This window comes from Capsicum annuum, chromosome 3, assembly GCF_002878395.1.
Source record: "Capsicum annuum cultivar UCD-10X-F1 chromosome 3, UCD10Xv1.1, whole genome shotgun sequence".
NCBI lineage: Eukaryota > Viridiplantae > Streptophyta > Magnoliopsida > Solanales > Solanaceae > Capsicum > Capsicum annuum.
In genome coordinates this window covers 214,399,891-214,420,761 of record NC_061113.1, presented here as the reverse complement: position 1 = coordinate 214,420,761, position 20,871 = coordinate 214,399,891, and the positions used below count along the sequence as shown (strand labels likewise).

At 33.6% G+C, this 20,871-nt stretch overlaps 1 protein-coding gene across 4 annotated transcripts; it reads left to right on the top strand.

Moving 5' to 3' along the window:
* The first annotated feature begins 11,147 nt into the window (after positions 1 to 11,147).
* Positions 11,148 to 20,337, top strand: LOC107863257 (U-box domain-containing protein 32). 4 transcript variants are annotated; one of them, XM_047409369.1, is made up of 9 exons: positions 11,148 to 11,703; positions 13,207 to 13,328; positions 14,134 to 14,255; positions 14,798 to 14,902; positions 16,197 to 16,434; positions 16,754 to 16,906; positions 17,411 to 17,677; positions 18,565 to 19,311; positions 19,829 to 20,337. In XM_047409369.1, exons 1-9 carry the CDS (start codon positions 11,520 to 11,522, stop codon positions 20,009 to 20,011), a joined length of 2,121 nt encoding a protein of 706 aa, XP_047265325.1. In that variant the 5' UTR covers positions 11,148 to 11,519; the 3' UTR covers positions 20,012 to 20,337. The 4 variants fall into 4 exon arrangements, with proteins under 4 accessions (XP_047265325.1, XP_016564581.1, XP_016564582.1 ...); XM_016709095.2 differs by having other exon boundaries at positions 11,149 to 11,703; positions 17,411 to 17,938; XM_016709097.2 differs by lacking the exon at positions 11,148 to 11,703 and adding an exon at positions 11,834 to 12,311 and having other exon boundaries at positions 17,411 to 17,938.
* Positions 20,338 to 20,871: the final 534 nt, after the last annotated feature.

The window sequence follows — 20,871 nt, the reverse complement described above, 5'->3', positions numbered from 1 at the left end:
ATATAAATTGCAACCAACAACAACAAACCCAGTATATTCCCACAAAGTAGGGTCTGGGGAGGGTAGAGTGTACGCAGTCCATACCACTACATTTAAAGAGGTAGAGAGGCTATTTCCGATAGACCCCCGGCTCAAGATTAAAGATAGTATACAAAAGCATCAAAAGCAAGGAACATGATAAAATAACATAAGTACGACATCCACAGAAGATTGTACATTGCCAAACAAAGAACACCAAAGTCCACCTAATTACTAGCTACGACTCATCCACACCTTTAGCCCTCTATCCTAATAGTTTTCCTCCATACCTTCCTATCCAGGGTCATGTCCTAAGTCAGCTGTAACTGCTCTATGTCACGCTTAATTACTTCTCTCCAGCATTTCTTCGGTCTACCCCTACCCCGCTTGAAACCTTCCAAGGCCAACCTCTCACACCTACGAACTGGGGCATCCGTACCCCTCCTCATCACATAACCAAACCATCTCAACCTCACTTTCCGTATTTTTTCCTCCACAAATACCACTCCCACCTTCTCCCGAATAATATCATTCCTAAACCTGTCAGCCCTTTTGAAACCACACATCCAACGCAACATCTTCATTTTCACCACTTTCAACTTCTGGATATGAGAATTCTTAATCGGCCAACACTCCGCTCCATACAACATAGAAGGTCGGATTGTAATTCTATAGAATTTGCCTTTTAGCTTGTGGGGCACCTTCTTATCGCATATAATACCTGAAGCGAGCCTCTATTTCATCCAACCAGCCCCAATACGGTGAGAGACATCCTCATCTATCTCTCCATTTTCTTGAATCATAGACCCGAGATACTTAAAACTATCCCTCTTGCAAACCGCCTGAGAATCCAACTTCACTACCACCTCTTCCTCGTGCCTCGAGTCACTAAACTTACATTCCAAGTACTCCGTCTTGCTCCTGCTCAACCGAAAACCTTTAGACTCCAGAGTTTTTCTCCAAACCTCCAGCTTATCATTAACCCCTTATCGTGACTCAGTAATCAAAACTATATCATCTGTGAAAGCATACACCAAGGCACCTCTCCTTGTATATTTCACGTCAACACATCCATCACCAAAGCAAATAAAAATGGACTAAGAGTTGATCCCTGGTGCAACCCTGTTAAGACCGATAAATGTTCAGAATCTCCTCCCACAGTCCTTACCCGAGTCTTTGTCCCCTCATACATGTCCTTAATAACTCTGATGTATGCCATTGGGACCCCTCTGGCCTCCAAGCATCTCCAAAGAACCTCTCTAGAGACCTTGTCATACGCCTTTAACAAGTCAATAAACACCATGTGAAGATCCCTCTTCTTCTCTCTATACTGCTCTACCAGTCTCCACACAAGGTGAATTACCTCAATCGTGGAGCGACCAGGCATAAAACTAAATTGATTCTTCAAAATAGGCACAATCTTCCTCAACCTCCACTCCACTACCCTCTCCCAAATCTTCATCGTGTAACTCAATAACTTAATACCCCGATAGTTGTTGCAACTCTGAATGTCACCCTTGTTCTTATATAAGAGAATCATCGTGCTCTATCTCCACGCCTCAGGCATCTTTGCTAACTTAAAAATATTGTTAAACAAGTTGGTCAGCCACCTTAACCCTGCCCCGCCAGAGAACTTCTAAAAATCCACTGGAATCTCATCGGACCCCGTCGTCCTACCCCTTCGCATCTTGCGAATATCCTCATTGACCTCTTCTACCTTAAAATGCTGACAAAAGCCAAAGTCGCGACACTCCCCGAAAAGCTCCAACTCCCCTAACACAACACCTCTGTCCCCTTCATTATTCAAGAGCCTATGGAAATACGACTGCCATCTTTTCTTAATGAGAGCGTCTTCCACCAAAACTCTGTCATCCTCCCCCTTAATGCATTTCACCTGGTCCAGATCACGACCCTTCCTCTCCTTAACCTTGGTCATCCTAAACAACCCTTTCTCCCCGTCTTTCTCCTCTAACCCTTTATACAAACTCTCAAAAGTTATTGTCGTAAAAGCCGTAACTGCTAGCTTAGCCTCCTTTTTAGATAACTTGTACTCCTCCCTGCTCACCCGCTTCTCTTCTTCATCCTTGCTCTCAACCAACTTACCGTAAGCTGCCTTCTTCGACTCCACCTTCTTCTTAACATCTTCATTCCACCACCAATCCCCCTGAAACCAGCCAGACCAACCCCTCAAAACACCCAACACCTCCCTAGCAGACTCCCTGATATAACCAGTAGCCCTATTCCACATACTATCCACATCTCCCCCGTACTCCCACACCCTCTTCACCTTCAACTTCACCCCTATCTCTAAAGCACTATCCGAAGTCAGACTGCCCCACCTAACTCTAGGTCGACCCTTCCCCCCCCGCCTCAACTTGCCCTTCTTGATAGCTAAGTCCATCACTAGGAGTCTATGCTGGGTCGCAAGATTCTCACTTGGGATTACCTTACAATCCTTGCACAAAGCTCTATCTTCCTTCCTAAGCAACAGAAAGTCAATCTGGGTCTTGGCTACCCTACTACGGAAAGTAACCAAATGCTCTTCCTTATTTGGAAAGTTGGAATTCACTACCACCAATCCAAAGGCCCTCGCAAACTCCAAGAGAGCAGCTCCCTCGTCATTCCTAACCCCGAACCCAAAGCCCTCATGCACATCATTGTACCCTAACTGCAAAGAACCAATGTGCCCATTGAAATCTCCTCATATGAAAATATTCTTCGAACTAGGCACGCCTCTAACCACTTTATCCAAAACCTTCCAAAAACTCTTCTTCTCCTCCTCTTCCAGGCCCACATGTGGCGCATACGTACTACAAATGTTCAAAGTAAACCCCCCCCCCAAAACCAACTTGATAGTCATAACCCTATCATTTACCCTTTTCACCTCCACTACCTGCCCCCTAAGCTCCCCATCCACTAAGAATTTTCTCAAGAATTTTTTTTAAAAGGGCAGAAATGTTAAATCTATTTTTGACTAGCATAATCTACTAGTCCTTGAGAGTTAATACTTTGTAAAACTTCTTTCAAAATATATAGTTTCACATATGCTTTTTCCCAAATTCTCAATTTTACTACCAAAAAGAAAAAAAAATCATTAAGTTCTAAACAATAATTCAAACAAATAAATAACATGATAATACATTTAAAAAATTACAGTGCAACCTTCTTGTTTGGAGCTTTTAAGAAAATTGTTAAAATATATAATACTAGCTTAAATAAAAAAAATATCAAATAATCAAATATAAAATAAATAAATAAATAACAACAACAACAATAAACCCAGTGTATTCCCACAGCGTGAGTTCTGGGGAGGGTAAGATGTACGCAGTCCTTACTGCTACCTATGAAGAGGTAGAGAGGTTGTTTCCGATAGACCCTCTGCTCAAATGATAGTACACAATGGGATGGATGACATAACCGAAATAAAGAATAAGAGATAATAAAATAAAAATCAGAGAGATATGAGATACGAGAAATAAGAGCAACACGGAATAAGAAAAATAGGAACTAAGAAATAAGAAATAGGTCACCTACCTAGTAGTAACATACACTCACATACCAAAGACACCTATGTACACTGTCCTATGATTACTATCCCGGCTACACAAGAACTCTCCTGACTGCTTGCTACAACCCACACACTAACACTAGCCTTCTACCCTCATCCTCGACCTCCACACCTTCCTATCTAGGGTCATGTCCTAAGTAAGCTGAAGCTGATCCATGTCATATCTAATCACCTCCCTCCAGTATTTCTTCAGCCTACCTCTACTCCTCTTAAAGCCATCAAACGCTAGCCTCTCACACCTATGAACCAGGGCATCCGCGCCCCTCCTCATCACATGTCCAAACCATCTCAGCCTTCTTTCCTGCATCTTGTCCAAAATAAATAAATAAATAAAACTTAATATAATCAAACAACAATTAACATTAAAAACAAAAAAAAAAAGCTTTTATTTTCAAAGACTTACTGTTTTTATGTCGTAATTGAATTTCTTAGGAGAAGAAAAGAAGATATTCATAGAAAAAATTACAAAAAGTAGTATATTTAAAACTATAATTACAAAGAGTTGCATTATTTTGCCCATTGACCTAGACAAACGCATGTTTTGCTCCTACTACTTTACATTTTTAACCCCCCCCCCCCCCCCCAAACTCCCCTATCTTCTGCCCTTTTGTTTTCATTTTTTTTTAAATTTTTTTTCTTTCCACTTTGTTTTCTCTCTTCTATTTACATTTTTTCTTTATTTTTTTTGTTTTTTGTTTTTTTCCTTTCTCATATATATTTGAAGATAATTATCTTCACGATTTTCAAAATTTTGAAATAAAACATCATTACTGTTTTTTTTCTCTCTTTCACTCTCTTATATCTCTAACTTGTTTTTCTTGTTAGTTTTTCATCTTATTTTTTATCTTTTTATTTTTTATTTTTTACTTTTTATTTTTTATTTTTTATTTTTTATTTTTTATTTTTACTTTTTTTTTTTTTTTCTTTTTTTTTTTTTTTTTTCCTTTTTCTATTATTTTTTTTTATTTTTTTTTCTTACTTCTATTTCTCTTTCTTCTCTTTTTTTTCTTTTTTCACTTCTTTTTTTTCTATTTTTTTTATTTTTTTACTCTTCGATTTCTAACTTTTATTTTGAAAAGACAGATACGTATATCACATATGCATCTTCAAAAAATATACAAAATACATAGCCATACAGATCTGGATATTTATTTAGAGTACAAAACATACATATGTATTTACAGAAATACATATTTCACTCATATGTAAATATAATCAGATAGGACACAAAATCTCTATAACAAAAAGGACAACTCTATACATATACATATAGGTAATCAAAAAATACATGATACATATCTTAAACGATAAAAATTACAAATAAATATATATGTTGCCATATAGAATGACATAGAACAGTTCAAAGATAAATTCAACACCATACAAAAATACATATAGATATAAATTTGTATATACAAAATACAAATATATGCACATGCCCCCCAAAAATTTATAATACATTTGTGACAAAATACATCTGTCTAATTGTTCTTGAACTACACATTTTTTCTTGTTCATGTAGACACCACAAATATTCTTATGATAAAAAATTGCATACTGCTCCTTTGATAACATCGCCTTAATACGTTCTTCAATATCATTGACTGTGTGACATTCAATATGTGGTGCAAACCTTGAAAGTACTCTTGCCATGAATATATGATCACGCAACACCTATAGAACAAAATAATGACATAAATCTATATTACATGTACTTTTCACAAAAATATAATACAAAATACATAGTACGCATACGTTTTCTTTTACATAATATATATTACATTACAAAAAAATACATATAACTATGCATATGTATTTACAAAATACATGTCTGATCCATATGTATATTTCGATACAAAAAATACAAATATGACTCTGATATGTATTTACAAAATAAATATCATATTCATATTAAACAGTAACAAACATAACTATACTATATATCTTCATATGTATTTGTGAAATACAAAGGTGACTCATATAAAACAAGAATATACATATGGATCAGGTATATATTCTGTAAATACATATGCAGAGCTATATGTATTTTGTACGGTGTTTGATTTATCTTTGAACTGTTCTATGTCATTTTAGAGAGTAACATATATATTTATTTGTATTTTTTACTGTTTAAGATATGTATCATGTATCATGTATCTTTTGATTACCTATATGTATATGTATTTAGTTGTCCTCTTTGTATATACAAATGTATATTCATATGTATTTTTGTATAGTGTTGAATTTGTCTTTGAATTGTTCTATGTTATGTCATTTTAGAGGGTAACATACATACTTATTTGCATTTTTTACTGTTTAAAATATGTATCATCTATTTTTTGATTACCTATATGTGTATGTATATAGTTGTCCTATTTGTTATAAAGACTTTATGTCCTATATGCTTATTTATACATATGAGTCAGATATGTATTTTTGTAAATACATATGTAGATATATATGTATGTTTTGTACGTAAATACATATGCAGATCTGTATATCAATTTATTTTGTATACTTTTTGAATATTTATATGTGATATAGATATTTATCTTTTAAAAATAAAAGATAGAGATAGAAGAGTAAAAAGAAAAAAGAAAAAAAATACAAAAGATAAAAAATGGGAAAAAAAATCTAAAAAAAAAGTGGAAAAATAAATAAATAGAAGTGTAAAAATAAAGCAAAAAAAAAAAGAGAAGAAAATGAAATAGGAAAAGAAAAAAAATGAGAAAGGAAAAACAAAGAGACCGAAAAAGAAAAAAAATGAAAAAGAAAAAAAAAAGAGAAATAAAAAAGAGAAAATAAAGTGGAAAGAAAAAAGAAATCAAAATATAAAAGTCAAACGATTAAAAAAAACTAATAAGAAAAAAAGTTAGAGATATAAGAAAGTGAGAGAGAGAAAAAAATAGTAATGATGCTTTATTTTGAATTTTTGAAGATCATAAAGATAATAATCTTTCATATTTGAGTTTGATTTGGAAAAAGAATCTACTAATTGTCATATTTGAGTTTGATTTGAAAAAGGAATTTACTAATTGAATTTATAAAAAAAGGAATCTGTTGCAGTAATTTGTGAAAAAAGAATTTACTGCTTACTTATTTATTAAATTGATTTGAGTAAAAGAAGGACAGTAAATATTATTATATATGTATTTTAGTAGCAACACTTTTATAATATACAAGATACAACTTGCTATTTTTTGTAATTATGAAACAATTGCCATAAAAGTTCTAATTCTAGCTATAAATTTGCTACTTATAAAAAATTCCCTATTTATTTCTAATTTTTTTTGTTTTATTTCTTGAGCTGCGATTAATATTTTGAACATTAAAAAATATAAACTTTAAAAGATAAGAGTGTAGTTAACAACAGTTGGTATATTTTTGTCATTTTTAATTCTTTTTATGAGTGTATATTAATTAAAATAAATTTTAATCATAAATTATTTTATGGAACACATGACATGAGTCTGGAAGGCCATTGAATATTACTTGAAGAGTTAATACATAAAAATGACCCTAAACTTGACACCAAATTATAACTTTGACCTTAAACTTTGACAGTGCACAAATATGACCTTTAACAATTCAAAACTGCACAAATATGACCTCCAATACTACGTGGCAAAATGCGTGTTCAACACGTAAAACTGGGCCCGTCCAGCTTAAAATTTAAGGGCATAATACATAAATATGATCTTAAAATTTGATAGTGCACAAATATGACCTTTAACTATTTAAAACTGCACAAATATGATCTTTAAATGACTCTTCACTATTATTTTTTCATTATTTTCGGCTCAAAGATGAAAATGACATCTAATTTCTTTTGTCATTGCGGAAAAAGAGCAATATTGAAATTTATTAATTAGGCGGGTCAGCCTCATATGAAAAAATCGAGTGGGGTATGTATATATATTATAAAGCAAAGAACGAATTTAAGTTATATAATGTATCTAAATATTATTTATTTAAATATTAAATTAAAGATGAAACTATACTAATAATAAAAAAAATTATAATTTTAATAAAACGTTATTAAATTAAAGTTATTAAGGATAGTAGTAGTAGTAGTAGTATATTAAACTAACGTTATCAAATTAACGTAATTAAAATGTTATTAAATTAACGTTATTAAATTAACAAGGGGCGGGCCTACGTGGTTGCCATGGGGTTCACCCGAACCCCTCGGTAAAAAAATTACGTTGTATATATATAAGATAGAAAATGTATATTTATGTACATATATTAATATTGAACCACATGAAATAAGACACTTAGATAGTCCAGTGGTGTTATTTGCTCTTCTTGGGCGCTTCTTTCAACCTAATGTGCGGGTTCGATCCCTGCTAGTGCCTTTTTTTTTAATTAAAAAAAAGTTAGGTGTTACTGCTATAGAAATAAATAAAATAATAATAATAATAATAATTTTAAATTAAAAAAAAAAAGTTAAGTGTTGCTACTATAGAAATAAATAAAAAAAATTATTATTATTATTAGAATAATAATAATAATAATAACAACAACAATAATAATAATAATAACGACGTTGTTTTAACACAAAAAACAAAACTTTGACAGTGCACAAATATGATCTTTCTCCAAGTCAGCCCTTTTAACGACGTGACACCGTGTGATTGGATTACCTTTCCACGTAGGCGCGAGTGAGACTCATGCATGGGGTTGCAAAATCGGAGGTCATATTTGTTCAGGTTTTAAATAGTTAAAGGTCCTATTTGTGCACTATCAAAGTTTAAGGTCAAAGTTATAATTTTGTGTCAAGTTTAGGGTCATTTTTATGTATTAGTCACTCTATTACGTTTTATTTGACCTTTTTTGACTTTACACCTCTTTTTAAAAAATATTAATTAAAAATATATTTTATAAAATTATAAAATTAACCCTATTAATGATATCTTAAAATTGTAATCTAACTATTATGATTTTCTTTAGTTATTTAATATCGCGAATAATATGAAAAAAATAATATTTTTTTAATTTATGAATATAAATAACTAATTTAAAATAAATATATTTTTAAAAAATACCAAAATAAAATAAAACGTGTTATAAAACAAAAAAGAATAAAGAAGAAGAGTCGAGAGAATAGAGAGAGTACTCCCTCCGTTTTGAATTAGTTAACCCTCTTTTTTTGAAAAATTGTTTCAATTTAGTTGTCCAACTTATCAAATCAAGACTATTTTACACAAATTCTTCTCATTCTACCCTTAATAGGTATTAAATATAACTACACTTTTCAAATTTTTTGAAAATAACACTTTTATATTTTCAATACAAACTTTATGAAACTTGACTTTTTTTCTTCTTTTCAAGGAGTACTATTTACTATTTTTGACATGCCTGATTAACTTCAAATTTCATTGGATAATTAATTGGAGGAAAATAAACGTATTTGGTTATAATCTCCTCTGAAGGAGAATATATTCAATGACTTAAAAAGAACCAATTACTTTGCTCTGTTGGGCACCAAAATAAGCATGTTAGCTGATACTCATTTTCCTAATCAATTCATCATACCAAATTGATGAATTTATAAGATATACTTCTATAAATTTTAAATTTGCTTAACATTTATAATTCTATACTCAATGATTCATTTTTTTTTAGATAGAATAAATATGAAATAGAGTGCATAAGTTTTCACTTCTAAAAAAAAATTAAAAAAATTATAGATTTCCAATCCATGCATTCATATGTTACAATTTTTCATGCTTAATTAATTATTGAGTCTTACAATGTTAAGAAGGGTAAAAAGGTAAAATATACTTCGAATTTCTTAATAGGTGTGTTAAAATTGAAAGGGTCATCTAATTCAAAACGGAGGGAATAATTATTATTTCTCTTGAGTGATGATTTAAAACCTTCTATTTATAGAAAAAATTTACTCCTAGTTTCTAAGTAGAAGACAAATACTTTAAATCCTAATAGATATTAAATAGATCTTGATAAACATTCATTTTAATTTATATACATTAATATCGTAATAAAACGAAAAGGGTAGCAATTTTCATAGCAAACACAACTTTGAAAGAAACTCTTTGCCTCGTTGTCACCCCCCACAGAACGTAACGCTAACGTTCGGGCGTCCACATGGGGTGTGTTTGGGGACATTTCATTTCATTTTTTTTTTTGGTTTGGTGCAAAGGGACATTTCATTTCATCTGCTTCTTTATCTTTAATTTCTTTTACCAAATATTTTAAACAGTGACTGAAGACATAAAAGTAATGATCCAGTTGATCATATTTTTGAAGAGCTTGATATAAAAAAAAATCAAATGAATCAAGTTTACAGCCTGTATGAAATCTAAATAGGCTAGAACTGTGCTACATAAAATTTTGCATTATAAATAATTGAAAAAATTAACTTCTAGCCTCTTTAAATTTCATACGAATTGTCACAAATTATTTATGCATAATAATAAAAATTTAAACTTATAGGGAACAATTCAAGTTTTAATACAATTCTTTCTTTTAAGGAAATGTTCCTTTGCCAGATCCAATCATAAAACTTTGGACATTCATAAATATATTATTTCACAACAAGTATCAAATAATACTTTAACTTTTAAAAAACAATTAATTTTAATTCAGTGTTTATACCAATTTGCAATTAAACTTTTAAAAAATAAAAATATCAAGTAAAATACAGTGAATGATACTGTCTATGTTTTACATTTATTAATTTAGTATAATTATGTACTGTAAATGAAGGGTTCTTCTACTTGTTTAGTCAGCTTTTGGTTGTAAATTATAAAAGCCGAATTTTACTAATTCTCTGTCAAACAGTATATTGATCTATGAACAAGTGTGATATTTTCAGCAGTTTAAACGAGGTGTGAACATATTTGACAGAATTTTAGTTTAAACATTGGTAAATATTTGGTTCATGGACTTTTTGTTATTAAATTAAGGATTAATTACAGTAACTATTCATGTACTATGTATGATATTGTGACAAACCCTCTTATATTTTTAAATCAAGCACTTATATTTTTTATATTATAAAAATTTTATAATGACAAAAACTACACTTATACTCTCTAATAAGGTATATCTGTGATTGAACATATTACAATATACCTATTAAAAGTTAAAAACTAAAACTTTTAAAAAATGTTCTTACAAAATTATTTTGTGAAATTTATAATGTAGATAAAATTTTTTATTCAGAGATAGAGGCAGTAATTATCAGTCAGCGTTTGTTAATATGCAAATAAAAAAAATAATAATTATCAATCAGAGTGTCTTGATATAGAGGGATTAGTAATTATCCACATGAGTATCTTAATAGAAGATGGAAGGAGTAGTAATTATCAGTGGGAGTGTCTCAATAGGAGAGATACAAAAGAGTTTCTTAATAGAAGACAGATGTGTTAATACGGAAACCAATTTGTGTTAACAGTTAGTTGGAACGGACGAGCAATTTACTTGATTTGTGGACCAAACACGTCTTTACCCATAACCAAACGGTAAAGACAGAAACAGAATTTCTCTACTCGCAAAAAATACCAGTAGTAAAGAATCCTCCATAATTGTAAACATTGACAATGATATCAAACTAATTGACAAAAAAAACTGTAGACTTTTGCTTGGTCATGCAACTTTTACACAAAAAATTTTCCACACTCTTATCTCTCTTTCTTCCTTTTTTGGTTCCCACTTTTTCCAGAAAGTGCTTTATGATTACCCCTTTACGTTTCTTCAATCACCTACACATTTTTCAACCAAATTTCTTGAACCGGGTGAGCTTTTTGGAAAGAAAATTGCAAAAGGGGTTTTGGGATTGTTGGTGAATATTTTTGTTAGTTGAAGATCTTTTCACCAACCCCATGTAAGCATTTTCTTGAATTGAGTGAGCTTTTTGGGTGGAAAATTGTACGAGGGGTTTTGGAACCATTGGTGAAATTTAGTTATGAGTGGTGAAGAAGTGATGGTTAAAGCTGAAGGGATTTGTGATTTGGAGAATACTGTATTTGTAGCTGTGGGAAAGAATGTGAAGGAAGGGAAATCTGTTCTTTCTTGGGCTTTGAAGAGTTTTGCTGGCAGGAGAATTTGTGTTCTTCATGTTCATCAACCTAATCATTTGTTCTCATCCAGTAAGCTGACTCTCACAGGATTTTTTCAATAAATGAGTTTTAGCTTTGTGTCGTTTTCTGCAATAGACATTAAAATCTTGACATGAAAATTCATTGCAGTTACTTATTAGTGTAATCTGGACTGTTTTGGACTGTTTTTCCTTGAGATGAGGGTCTATCGGTAAGCTCTGCGTACAATCTACCCTCCCTAGACTCCACTTGTGGGACTACACTCGGTGTGTTGTTGTTGTTGTTGTTGTACTTGTCCGTATTATTGGAGCTTGAGTTGCCCCTATTGAGTTGAATATTTAGGTTGCCCACTCTGACTTGTTTGGGGTTGAGATGCCAATTTTTAGTTTAAATGGATTACCAGTATAGACTTGATTTGTCCACCAAACATGTCTTAATCTATGGCCGGAATAGTAAAGACAGAATTTGAAAGTGGCAAGAAAGAGTCATAATTGTTAAGTTGTTATCATTGACATTGAGAGGAAATAGACAAGGAAAAGAGTACAAAAAATGGAGACTTGACTTGGTTATCTTTAAAGATAAATCTTCCACACCCTTGTCTCTTCTCCACACTAACAAGTAACAAGAAAGCTTTTTTTCTATCCAAAAGCAAGGACCCGGTAAGCTTACATGTTTGTTCGACAAATCAAATGTAACATAAAACATGATTCCTTCCGTGCAGTATACTGTAAATCATATTTTTTGTTATGACGATTCATTTTAGTTAGTTATCAGTATTGGAGTGAAATATTCCCCAAGAATGGAATATGTAGGAGATTCATGTTGCCTGACCCCAACTAATTTGGGATTGATGCACAATTAACTGATTGATTGATCGACTGAGTAATTCATACACAAATAAGTCTTATTATCAGTTTAAGCATACGCGGAGATGTGTCTCTTTTTCTTGTGTACTTTGCCTCTCAGATTTCATGACTATGCGAAGCGTCCGGATGTTCCAGTGTGTATCATTTTTTTTTGGAATGACTGGGGCAGATAGATTTGCAGCATGTAAAGTTTGGTTGGAAAATAACAGTTCTGAAGTATGCTCTCCATATGGTTGGCTTACAACTATTATACCTTTGTTTGCAAACTTTGTACTGCATTGATGTGTGGTTATTAGATAAATTATGGCTTAAATATAAATGGAGCAGCAAAATGGTAACACATTATCATCCGTTCTTCTAGCTAAATGTATGTTAATTAGGAATTTGCCGACGTGCAAAATGAGTTAAAATTGGAGTGATGATAGTTTGTGATGTATTTCCTACTCTATTTCAAGCTGGGATTATTTAGTCAGGGAGAGGGCTAGCAAAAGGCACTGTGTGCTTTAAATTAAGAGCTAACGACTTGCAAGAGTTATACAAGTGATTATCTCATGTGTGATAAATAATTATTGTTGTTGCTATAATAGTAACCCCTATTTGCCAACTGGCCCCCTTTCTTTTTTTCCATGAAAACCATAGTCATTCACATATTCATAGATGAATGAATCGCATTTCTTCGAATTTGCAGAAGATGGGAAGCTTTCTGGTGCAAAGCTGAAACAGCACATGGTGAAGGCATGCCAAGAACTTGATCGCCTAAGACTGCACAAGCTTCTAAACCAGTATCTTCTCTTTATATCCCAAGCTGGGGTACAGTTCAATCTAATTCCCTTGTTAGATTTATTTAACATGTTAGCTATTCACTAAGACAAAATTACTAGCCCCTCTGTCCCATATTGAGTGCTCCTCTTTGACTTAACACACTTGTTAAGACGATATTGAGATTATAAATCGTTCAACATCTAAGGGTTTAAGGAAGTACATATTTTACTGATAAAAATTATAAATTAAATGCCGTAAGGATCCACTGAATTTAACTTTTACTTGTTTAGGAACTGAATAGAAAAAATTATCCAAAGAAGTTGTAGAAGTGAGCCCGATATGACAATTTAGTTATAATATATTTGAGAGTACTGTGGATGTTGCAAAAAGAAAAGTTGAACATCCACCTTGTAAGCCCCTTCTGACTTTAAAGTTATATAATATCTACAGAACTTCCTTTTGAGGAAAGTAATCGTGATAGAGGTTATGAAAATAAAAACTGGAGTTCAGTTTAGAGCAAGTAAATTGTTTACTTATTAAAAAAAAGATCCAAGGAAGTTGTTTAAGATGGAACTTATGCTAAAGATAGGTTCCAATAGCTGTGTTTCAAAAAATTGTAATAGCATTTCCCAGAAAAAGATCCGAAGGGTTTGCATGCCTGCCAAATTATGTTGAGATAGATTATAGTTTAGAACCATAAAGTTAGGGGTAAGGTGAGCATACATCCCCCCCTCCCTCTTTTCCAGACCCCATTTGTGGGATTACACTGGGGTTTAAGAGATAAGAAATTAATTATTGCTTAGAAGTGTGAGTTGCTAGTATTCAAAATATTGATCACTGTTCACTTTTGCAGATACAAGGGGGTAAGGTGTGGCTTGAAATAGATAATGTAGAGAAAGGGATAATACATATTATTGAAGAACGCAAAATTCAGTGGCTTGTCATGGGAGCAGCAGCAGAGACTCACTACTCAAAGTATGACATATTTTGTTCTTTGAAGATCTATCAGACGTGGAATTGGAAAATTGAGTAGGAATGATTGTCAATTTAAGTGGGTTTCACATATTACTATGTTACTGACATTGGCATCTCATTTCATGAGCTATTTTTCATTTGATTTATTTGGAATTTTCAGCTATTTTTTTCCTTTTCTGTTTATGTCTTCATGGTTTTGCCCTTTTCCAAATAGATATTTACCCTACAGAATTAAAGGATATCGGGGACTCCTCCGATACAATAACCACCAAGTTATGATTTTTTCTGGTGTAGGACTACTTTTAAGGCTTAAAACATACAATGGATAGAGTTATGCTTCTTCATTTGGCTGCTAAATGTTAACTGATACAGAAAAAGAATAGTTGCTTGATAACATAAACTCATGCTTCTCCACTGCTCTGCAGACTAGAAAACCCAACAATCTTGCTTGAATTAAGTCCTAAGATTTAATGAAGAGTTTCTTTTGATGTTATATTTCCGATAACCATAATTTTGCTGATTAGGATTTCTCTAGATTGCAGGCAATTGTCAGAGCTAAAGTCCAGCAAAGCTAAATTTGTGTGCCAACATGCACACATGCACTGTCATATCTGGTTTACTTGCAGCGGGTACCTGATACATACGAGGTATGACGACTCGTGCGTACGAAATCATCTAAAAGAAAACATATAAGGCAATGGCCTATATATGTTATTCTATTGTTGCATGATTCACTTACTCATGCAGAAGTGGTTTGCTATCAGAATACTCCTTTGACTAGTCATATTCTGCTGTCTTCTGTCCACACATATTACATGTCCGAGTGTGAAAACATGTGATCATTGCAATCACACACGTCCTTTTCATTTCTTTTTCCATATTACAATGCTCTAGTTCACATTGTGCTTGCACCCTAGGGAATGGCCTAATGATCAATGAAGTGGGAGGAGAACCATGGGGTCTCAGGTTCCCATTGATGGTGGGAGGGAGCAGGTATCCCGTAGAATTAGTCGAGGTGTGTGAAAGCTGGCCCGGACACCATGGTTATCAAAAAAAAAAAAGTTCACATTGTGCTTGTAATGCAATGATCATTAGAAAATTCAGAACCTGTCGGATTATTTTATTTGAAATGAATAAGGGCAGTATGTGTTGTTTTGGATGTAAGTGATGTTACAACAGAAGCAGTTCTAAAATATCCTTACAAAGAAAAAGTAGTTCTAAAAATATGCATGTGTCAGCCTTTGTTAGTTCTAAAAATATGCATGTGTCAGCCTTTGTTACTTTCATATGTCATTGTTGCTATAAGTTAAAAGTTTTAAATTTACTTAACATTTAATATCGCTGTTTCCCTCCCTAAACAGAGACAAGATGTCATTTTGAAGTCCCACCCACAAATAGAAAAAGAAAAGAAATGGTGGGAGCATGTTTTGTTATTAGCTTTACATGTCATATAATAGCTTCCAGATATTTGATATCACAAAATACGATGTTGGAATTAAATTCATTACATTTACATCTTTGATGAAATTGATCTGTGGATGTGATGTTATGGCATAAATAAGGATATAAAAGAGTTGGAAATTCTGTAAATCATTGATAGTGTAATGAGCAAGAGCTTTGCACATGGCTTTTGACAAACAGTTTTCTAAGGAGAATGAATTGGATAGGGAGGGTTAAAAATATATTATTCTGCTAGCTTGGGAAAGGGACCCTTGAAGCAATGTTAAAGTTGTCTCTAATGCTTGCAACCCGTGTCAGGGTAGGCTGTCTACATCACACTTAAGGGGTTCATCCCTTCCCCAAACCCTGTGTGAGCGCGGGATGCTTAGTGCACTGGGCTGTCATTTTTTCTTATTCTGCAAGCTAGGTGTGGTTGTTGCTTTTGGTGACAGTCTACCAAGGTTGACCAACTTCCTAATTTGTTTCCCTTTGTCTTGCAAGGTCTATGGATAACGCTCTTTTAAGTAGAATGGAGTCATTGTCTTCTCCAGAAGATAAAGGAGGAATCAAAATCCGTAATCATGTTAACGATGGTTATGAAGATTTGAACATTTTAGAAGATCCATCAAAGCCAGGTAGCAAAGTAGTCAAGGTAGAGATCAAGGGAGACTATTCACGTTTGCACTCGAGGAACAAGCACGACGTACATTTGCATCATGCAACGTCTCAACCTTTGCTGGTAAGCATTGTACTTGCTCAGATGAAGATGCTTGCAAACTTGCATCCAATATCAGGAAAGCCCTTGCGTATTTAAATCTCCACATGTACTGGCTCTTGAATTTCCTTAGCATTAACGTAGAGTTGTTTCTTTATGTAATATATATTATATATATATATATATATATATATATATATAAAGAGAGAGAGAGAGAGAGACTTCCGTTGGAGCAGCGAATGTGACATGAGTTATGAAGCTATGGAGAAAATGAATTATGAAGCTATTTGCTTTTTCGTTTTTGATTCATATGAGGCTGTTAGTTATATATTGTCTGATGCAGGAAGAAGGAAGTTTTCACAGAAAAGCCTCTAGTGTTGAAAGAAGCAGACTGGAGCATGCTATGATGGATGCTGAGAATTCAAAACAGAGGGCTTTTGAAGAGTCAGTAAAACGGTGGAGAGCTGAAGAAGATGCGATGGAGGCTATCCGCATGGTGAATCTTGCTTTCCTCTTCAAATTTTATCCATCTCTCTGAATCTCTCTAGTACCCTTTCATTTAATGCAGTTATGTGTTTAAGAAATAAGGCAGAAAAATAGGAATCAGTGTGGAAGATAGATAAGACTCATATGTAGTTTCTTAGACATGATTGAGTATGGTTCTGATCTTATTTAATTTTTCTAAGGTAGTAGTTGCTATTTCTACTGATTCACAATGACTATAATTGTCTTCTGATGATATTAACATATTTTTAGTTTTCGTTGTCAAAAATAACATATTTTTGTTTGGATTTCGTGTTTCACACCCACACATACTTGTATGTATGTATGTAAAAATCAAATGAATCAATCTATGATTACCAGCTAGCTAGCTGTAGTGATATGACCCGACAATTCCCCATAGAGTTTGGATCATATGCCTTTCCTCCCCACAAATACTTTGTGATAGAATTTCATATGCTTTTATTACATGCTTGTCACTGACGTTAGATTGTCCCAGGCTGAAGTGTCATATAAATTATCCAAGGAAAAGGAAGATCAAAGGAGAGAACAGGAGGAGAATTTGGCAAAGCAAAAAGAAGAGATAGAAGGATTGAAGATTCAGCACGACCTGTACCTAAAAGAACTTCAGAAGATCCAGGAGAAAAAGCTTGTACTCGAAAGTCAAATAACTGAATCATCCTATGCAGGGAAGGAGTTAGAGGAGAAGATACTTCAAGCAGTAGAGCTCTTAATATCCTTTAGGAAGCAGAGGGATGAGATGCAGGTAGAGCGTGACAATGCAATCAAAGAAGTTAACAGATTTAGAAAATTGGCACAAGATGATGCTGATGAGTATTGTATCCAAAATTTCTTTTCAATTTCTTTCTCTGACATTATAGAGGCTACACAAAATTTTGATCCATCCTCAAAGATCGGAGAAGGAAAACTCGGAAGTGTTTACAAGGGGATTATTCACCACATAAAAGTAGCTATAAAGATGTTGCCAGACTTTGGTTCTTTAAGTGATTCAGATTTCCAAAATAAGGTGAATCACTTAGAATCTTGAGATGCTAATTTGTGGCATGTGGGCAATTGAATTTCTTGTTTTATAATTGTGTTTAGTTATCCCTACTGTACCTTTTAGGTCAGTATTAGCTGCCTGCCTATATATTATACATTTCATCCCTAGCATTTAAAGTGTAGTTTCAATGAGATTGAAGTTGCAAAATTTCTCCAAACTTGTGAATTTTTAATAGTTTTTGTTTCATATTTTCTGCACCCCACCCCCTCTTTTTGGTTGTCTTTCAGGAAACCTTGTACATTTGTGAAAGGGGAAGTGAATGAGTGAAATAGCCTCAATTTGTTTCCCCTTGATCTTAGGAGCAGGAAAATCCTTGCATTTATTATACATATCCCTATTTCTTTGATACAGATGATTTCAAAGCTTCGACAGAATATGAAACTTGCTTGCGGAATAAAGCTTCAGTTATAATCTTAATTCTTTACTCCTAAAACATGGAGAAGTCTTTAGGCTTTCTGATGTAATAAACTATGTCTAAAGTTTTCCCATTCTTAATTACTGTACATGCGTTCATTTTTGTTACAGATCCTCCATCTTTCCGCTTGATAAATAAACAGTTTCTTACTTTAACAATGTCTGGATCATTACAGGCAGAAAGACTGAGCAGGGTGAGGCATCCAAACCTTGTTACACTGATGGGGATTTGCTCTGAGTCTAGGTCCCTTGCTTATGAATTCCTCGAAAATGGAAACCTTGAAGATCACCTGGCTTGCCGCGAAAAATCCCGCCCTCTTCATTGGCATCATCGGATAAGAATAGCTGTGGAGATATGCTCTGCTCTTATCTTTGTTCATGCCAACGATCCTTGCATTGTCCATGGGAACTTGAGACCTACCAACGTTCTCCTTGATGCTAAATTTGTCAGCAAAATAAGTGATTTCGGAGTCCATCTCTTGATTTCCCAGAATGAGAATTCCAATTATGATGACCTGGAGGCTTCCATTTATGTAGATCCAGAGTGTATTGACAAGGGACCGGTTACTGTAGAATCTGATGTTTACTCGTTTGGCGTCATACTTTTACGACTTTTGACTGCAAGACCAGCTTCAGGTATAGTGAGGGATGTCAAGTGTGCTTTGGAAAGTGGGAACTTGGGTTCAGTTTTGGACTCTTCAGCTGGTGATTGGCCAATTGATCAAGCGGAACTGCTAGCTTATCTAGCGCTGAGGTGCTGTGAGAAAGATCCTTTAAATCGGCCTAATATGCTCTCAGAAGTTTGGCCAATAATTGAACCAATGAGAGATATATGCACACCACACTCGGATTTGAATACTTCATCTCACAGTTCCAAGAGTCAAAAACGAATTCCTCCGCATTTCGTTTGTCCTATTTTTCAGGTAAGCATAAGATATGTGATTTGTATTCTTTTGGTTCAAAATTCTGCATGATTTCAAATAGTCACTCTTTCACCTTCTAAATGGAGGTGTAGGAATTGTCCGTGTGAGATGCTCAGTTTTGTGATCAATGCTTGTCTTGTGTGAGAACACGTGGACTAGCTGTGAGATCCTGTCTTGTTTGTTGATCAATCATTAAATAAGAACACATATAATAATCACTTCCATCTATTGGTTGAGAGAATTTAGGTTGCACTAAGCGACTAGGATCAGAATGTATCACTTCCTCCCATGCGGTATAAATGACGAATACCTCTACATGAAATAGTAAAGAGGCCCATATATCCCTGCTAGTACAGGATACTATCAAGAATCAAGTTGTTAACTTTACCTTCTATCAAAAAAAAAAAAAAAAAAAAGAAGAATCAAGATGTACAGATGGTAGCTGATACTTCATATCTGGTGTACTGTGTTTATCTCGTACAATTGATGCTTTTATCTTTCACCTGAACGCTTTCAGGATGTCATGGAAGATCCACACATAGCAGCGGATGGTTATACATATGAAGGTGATGCAATAAAAGGATGGCTGTACAGTGGACACAATACTTCTCCGATGACAAACCTCAAACTCGATACCTGTGATTTGATTCCCAATTATGCTCTCTATCGCGCAATTCAGGAATGGCAGCAGCAGTCCTGAAACTCATTCAGGTCGATAATGCCTTCCACAAACAAAAACAGCTTCAAAGATGAACTATATACTGATATAGAAGTTAGTCATGTCTCGTGGTAGTTCCACTGAGTTAATACTTGGATTTGAGTTATTTGAACTTGTCAGGTAAGTATATAAGTGTTACTACAATACTGAGATGTACAGATTTTATCACTATGTACACTGCATATTTTGCCTACTCAAAACAAGTATTGAGCAAAAGGACACATCCCTTGTTCTTCCCTGAGTTTGGTGGCAAAAGTTGTTCTCTGAAAACATTTTCCTTTGTTAAATTACTTTCCAGTATTTTGTTATCTTGAGCCTCGATTATTGTAATTTTCTTCTTCTTGTTCTTGTTTGTTGCTATTGTCGTCATTTTCATCTGTTTTGGTTCCGAGGGTCTCTCAAAAACAGTCCATTCTCAATGTAGGGGTAAAGACTACGTACGCACTACCCTCCCTAAACCCCACATGTGGGATTACACTTGGTTTGTGGTGTTATATTTTGTTACCTTGAATTGCTGGTGTTTTGCTCTTTGGAAAATATTTTTAACTAATTAGACTCTGGTGATTTGGCCACTTATGGACAAAGTAATATTATGCCTGTACAAATAATTTAACTTATATCATTCTTACACTTGGCACATTGTTGTCAATATTTAAGCATTCATATTTCTGATCTACCTTGTAAAGTTACTGCTATGTTATCTGCCGTTTCACAAATCAAATACTAGGAACGATAGTTGAATCGGAAAACAAAAATTGAATGATGGCGTAGGCAAGAGTTTTGGAGGAATACAAAATAACCTCATGTGTTTTAAGTTGGTCATTGTAGGGTCTATGGCGAAC